General features: G+C 37.2%; 1 protein-coding gene across 1 annotated transcript in view; it reads left to right on the top strand.

The window, feature by feature from the left end:
- LOC119415913 (centrosomal protein of 290 kDa) overlaps window positions 1-1550 on the top strand; it is a gene marked incomplete at its 5' end in the record, with an annotated part of 4897 nt that extends 3347 nt beyond the window's left edge. Inside the window, 1 exon segment of the mRNA XM_037683082.1 lies at window positions 1479-1550. Within this exon segment, the coding sequence (XP_037539010.1) occupies window positions 1479-1550 (72 nt within the window).
- Between the last annotated feature and the right edge of the window lie 1718 nt (window positions 1551-3268).

Consider the following 3268-nt stretch of genomic DNA (forward strand, 5'->3'; position numbering starts at 1 on the left):
AAACACAAAGTTTGTTTTCTCAGTCATCCAGGTATATAACAACAAAAAAGGTTGAATCATGTCATCTGGACTTCGTTTTTTTGTTAAAAAGAAACGTTTCGCCCCTCATCCAAGAGGCTTCGTCAGTCTGAGGCCTAGATGGCTAGGCCTCAGACTGACGAAGCCTACATACTAAATAATGGCACTAATTAAAATTCCATAAAAAACACATTCCAAATAGTTAAAAATTTATTTTCGTATCTTTAGATGAAGTATTTGAACCCCAAACGAAATGTTTCCACCTCCGTACTAAACTGGGGATGGTTTTCTTCAAGTCACACAATTTCTCTTCCTCCAAACAGAATGGACTGATTTGATGCCATAGAGCTCAATTTTAGTCTCACCTAGGGACAACACTTTTTCTTAAATCTTTGCTGAATCTTGTAGATGTTCAGTAATAAACAGAAGACGGGTCTTCTAGAGCAAGGGTACCTTGTAGATGCCATTACAACGTACTTTGTTATCACATGTGCCCTTGGTGACTATGGTCCCGATGGCCTTTAACTCAAACATCACTCGTGTAGTTGTGAGTTGACCCCTTACCTTTGTCATCATATTTTTCACCCCATAAGGTAGGGGTGTCAAACTCTCTTACAAAAGGGGGCCAACATTAAAACATTTTTCAAACTAAGAGCCAGTTTCAGAATCTACATTAATTCAAATCAGATACCCAGGTTACAGGTCAACAAGAGTTTGATTGGTCTCATTTGAAGTTCTCTGTTGTGCTTTCAACATCATAATCAACGATTACTGAAACAATTCAAGAGATGGAAGTATTTTACGTTTCACATATCGTCTTGGGGGTCAGATAAGATGTCATTGAGGGTCACATTTATTCCCCGGGCTCTGAGTTTGACACATATGCCATAAGGCAAGATCTTTCATGGAGCTGACGGAGGGCGACTGATGGTTGTTTCTTATACTCTGGTTTTTTTATATTTATATTATTATTATATAGTGTGACATCATTTTCAACCCCCTTTTTGGCATCTGCATTTGGTAGCAGGCCAACATGACAGCGATCATGCAGAATAATGCCGTGTTTTAATTCCACAGCAGAGAAAGCTGTGTAATCTCTGTAAGTAGGTCCAAGGACAAAAATATCGGTATTGGTATCGGTTATCGGCCAAATAAGTTTTAACATATCGGCATATCGGATATGGGCCAAAAACCCAATATCGTACTTCCCTACAACTGGTTGAAATCATTTTGGTCTGAAACTGATATATTGTGATCTGTGTGCCTCATAGTTAACTAATAACTAAGTTTAGAGCCATTTTGTTTCCTTTAAGCTTCCAAATGCTTTACAGTTGAATCAATTTATAATTAGTCCACTAGAGAAAATCTGTGGCCAACTGCAAACTAGGCAAAATATCAGCATGTATCTTTTTAACTCAGAAATATTTTTGTGCACTTTGTATTTTGTTTTGTTTCCCTAGCTGACTGGGCGATTAGAAGAGGCCACAGAGGAGGTGAAACTGCTGAAAAGAGAGGTACCAAACGTCACATGACACTTTTTCACATTTTTTTGTCTGTTCTTTCTTATTACAGTTTTATTTTAATTTTGTTTAGTTTCAAAAACTTTTGTTTGTTTGTTTGCTTATTCTCTTTTATCTGTTTTTCCCCACTGGATAGTTAAAAAAAATAAAGAAGAAGGTTATCTATATAGGAAGTGTATTGAATATAAATTAGTTTTAATTTAGAAGAAATGTTTGTTATTTTTACGTCTGAAAATAAGTGTAAATAATTTCATACACATTTTTGTCCTACCTCGTGGCGCGAATTGGGGAATTGGAAGTTCCCTGTGTCTGTTCATCCATTTATTTTGTGAGCATAGCTTGAAAAATAAGTGCGATACCCACTTCTATTTTATTGTGTACCATCATTTAGGTGTAAAAAAAAAAAAAAAGCAAATTGCCAGTAGTACCTCGCTACTTAGCGGTTCGTTTTTCGCGAACTCGCTCTATCACGGTTTTTCAAAGTAAGATTGGACATGACACACAGTTGGCTGATTGATGGATGAGCCGCACGATCGGCTTGGATTTTAAAAAACACCTGTGTGCAACCTACAGCTGGGGAGAAGCTTCCTCCTGCAGCTGATCAGCTGATCTCCATGCAGAGCGGAGAAGTGGGCATGGCCTATAGTGCAGCCAGAAATAAGCTACTACTTACTACTTGTATTACTATTCCTACTTCACTGTTTTTCACTTATCGCGGGGCTTCAGGGTACGGATACCCCGCGATAAACGAGGGACTACTGTATGTATACATGTACATGGTTTCTTCAAAAAATTTACGTGTTCGTTGTTGTGGCTGAAGATTAAATTTTGTCCATCTTCTGGCTCCGCCTTTGCTCCTGGTCATGGTTTTAATTTCTCCCTTCACGTGCCAGGATCCATCACTCTGTGCTGCCTCAAACAAGCAAAAGGAAAAATAAATAAAACTAACTCTGTTCTTATACACAGTGTAAGTCCTACCGACGTGAATATTTTGCACCACAAACATTAAAAATGTTCTTGCCTTCCCTGTTCAATTCCAGTCCAGAAAAACACTCAAAAACAACCAACCTTCACTTTTCAGAGACGAGGGACATTGTCAGCCCACTTGCCCTCTTTGTTGTAGCTGGTAATAAATATTTTTCTTATTTTTTTTAATTCGTAAAGGAAATTAAAGTAGGGAGCTGGTCTGAAAAACACTGATAAAAAGCAAAAACATTACAAATGACAGAGATGCTGGTTCTAGATCCTGGTATAATACATTTCTGAAAAAAATCTCAAATTTGTCAGTTTTACCTTTTAACTCAGTGATTCTTTGCACTGAGGTTAATCTGAATCTGAAACGCTGAACCACAGTCAGTCTGAACCAGGGGTCTGCAACCTGCGGCTCTGGAGCCACATGCGGCTCTTTGGTTCCTCCACAGCAGCTCTTTCAAGCTTTGACTAAACGTAACATAAAACTGAAGTTTATTGGGTGTTATGCAAACAACAACAAAAGTACTAGTTTTAGCAGTTTTCATGTAATTTCTTTGGCAAATACTCACTTTAGCTTTTTGCTTCATTACTTAATTATTTTTTCTACAATAAAAAAAAAATACATAGGTCTGGTATTTTCCTTATGCATGCTCAATAATCCAGGTAGAAAAATCTAAAAAAGTGAAGTCTGGTCCTCTGGACATTCAAAAAACAAAACAAAAGGTGCTTTTTTTTTTTTTTTGAATGAAAAAATTTTT

This window comes from Nematolebias whitei, chromosome 10, assembly GCF_014905685.2.
Source record: "Nematolebias whitei isolate Nwh7 chromosome 10, NemWhi1, whole genome shotgun sequence".
NCBI classification, from domain to species: Eukaryota; Metazoa; Chordata; class Actinopteri; order Cyprinodontiformes; family Rivulidae; genus Nematolebias; species Nematolebias whitei.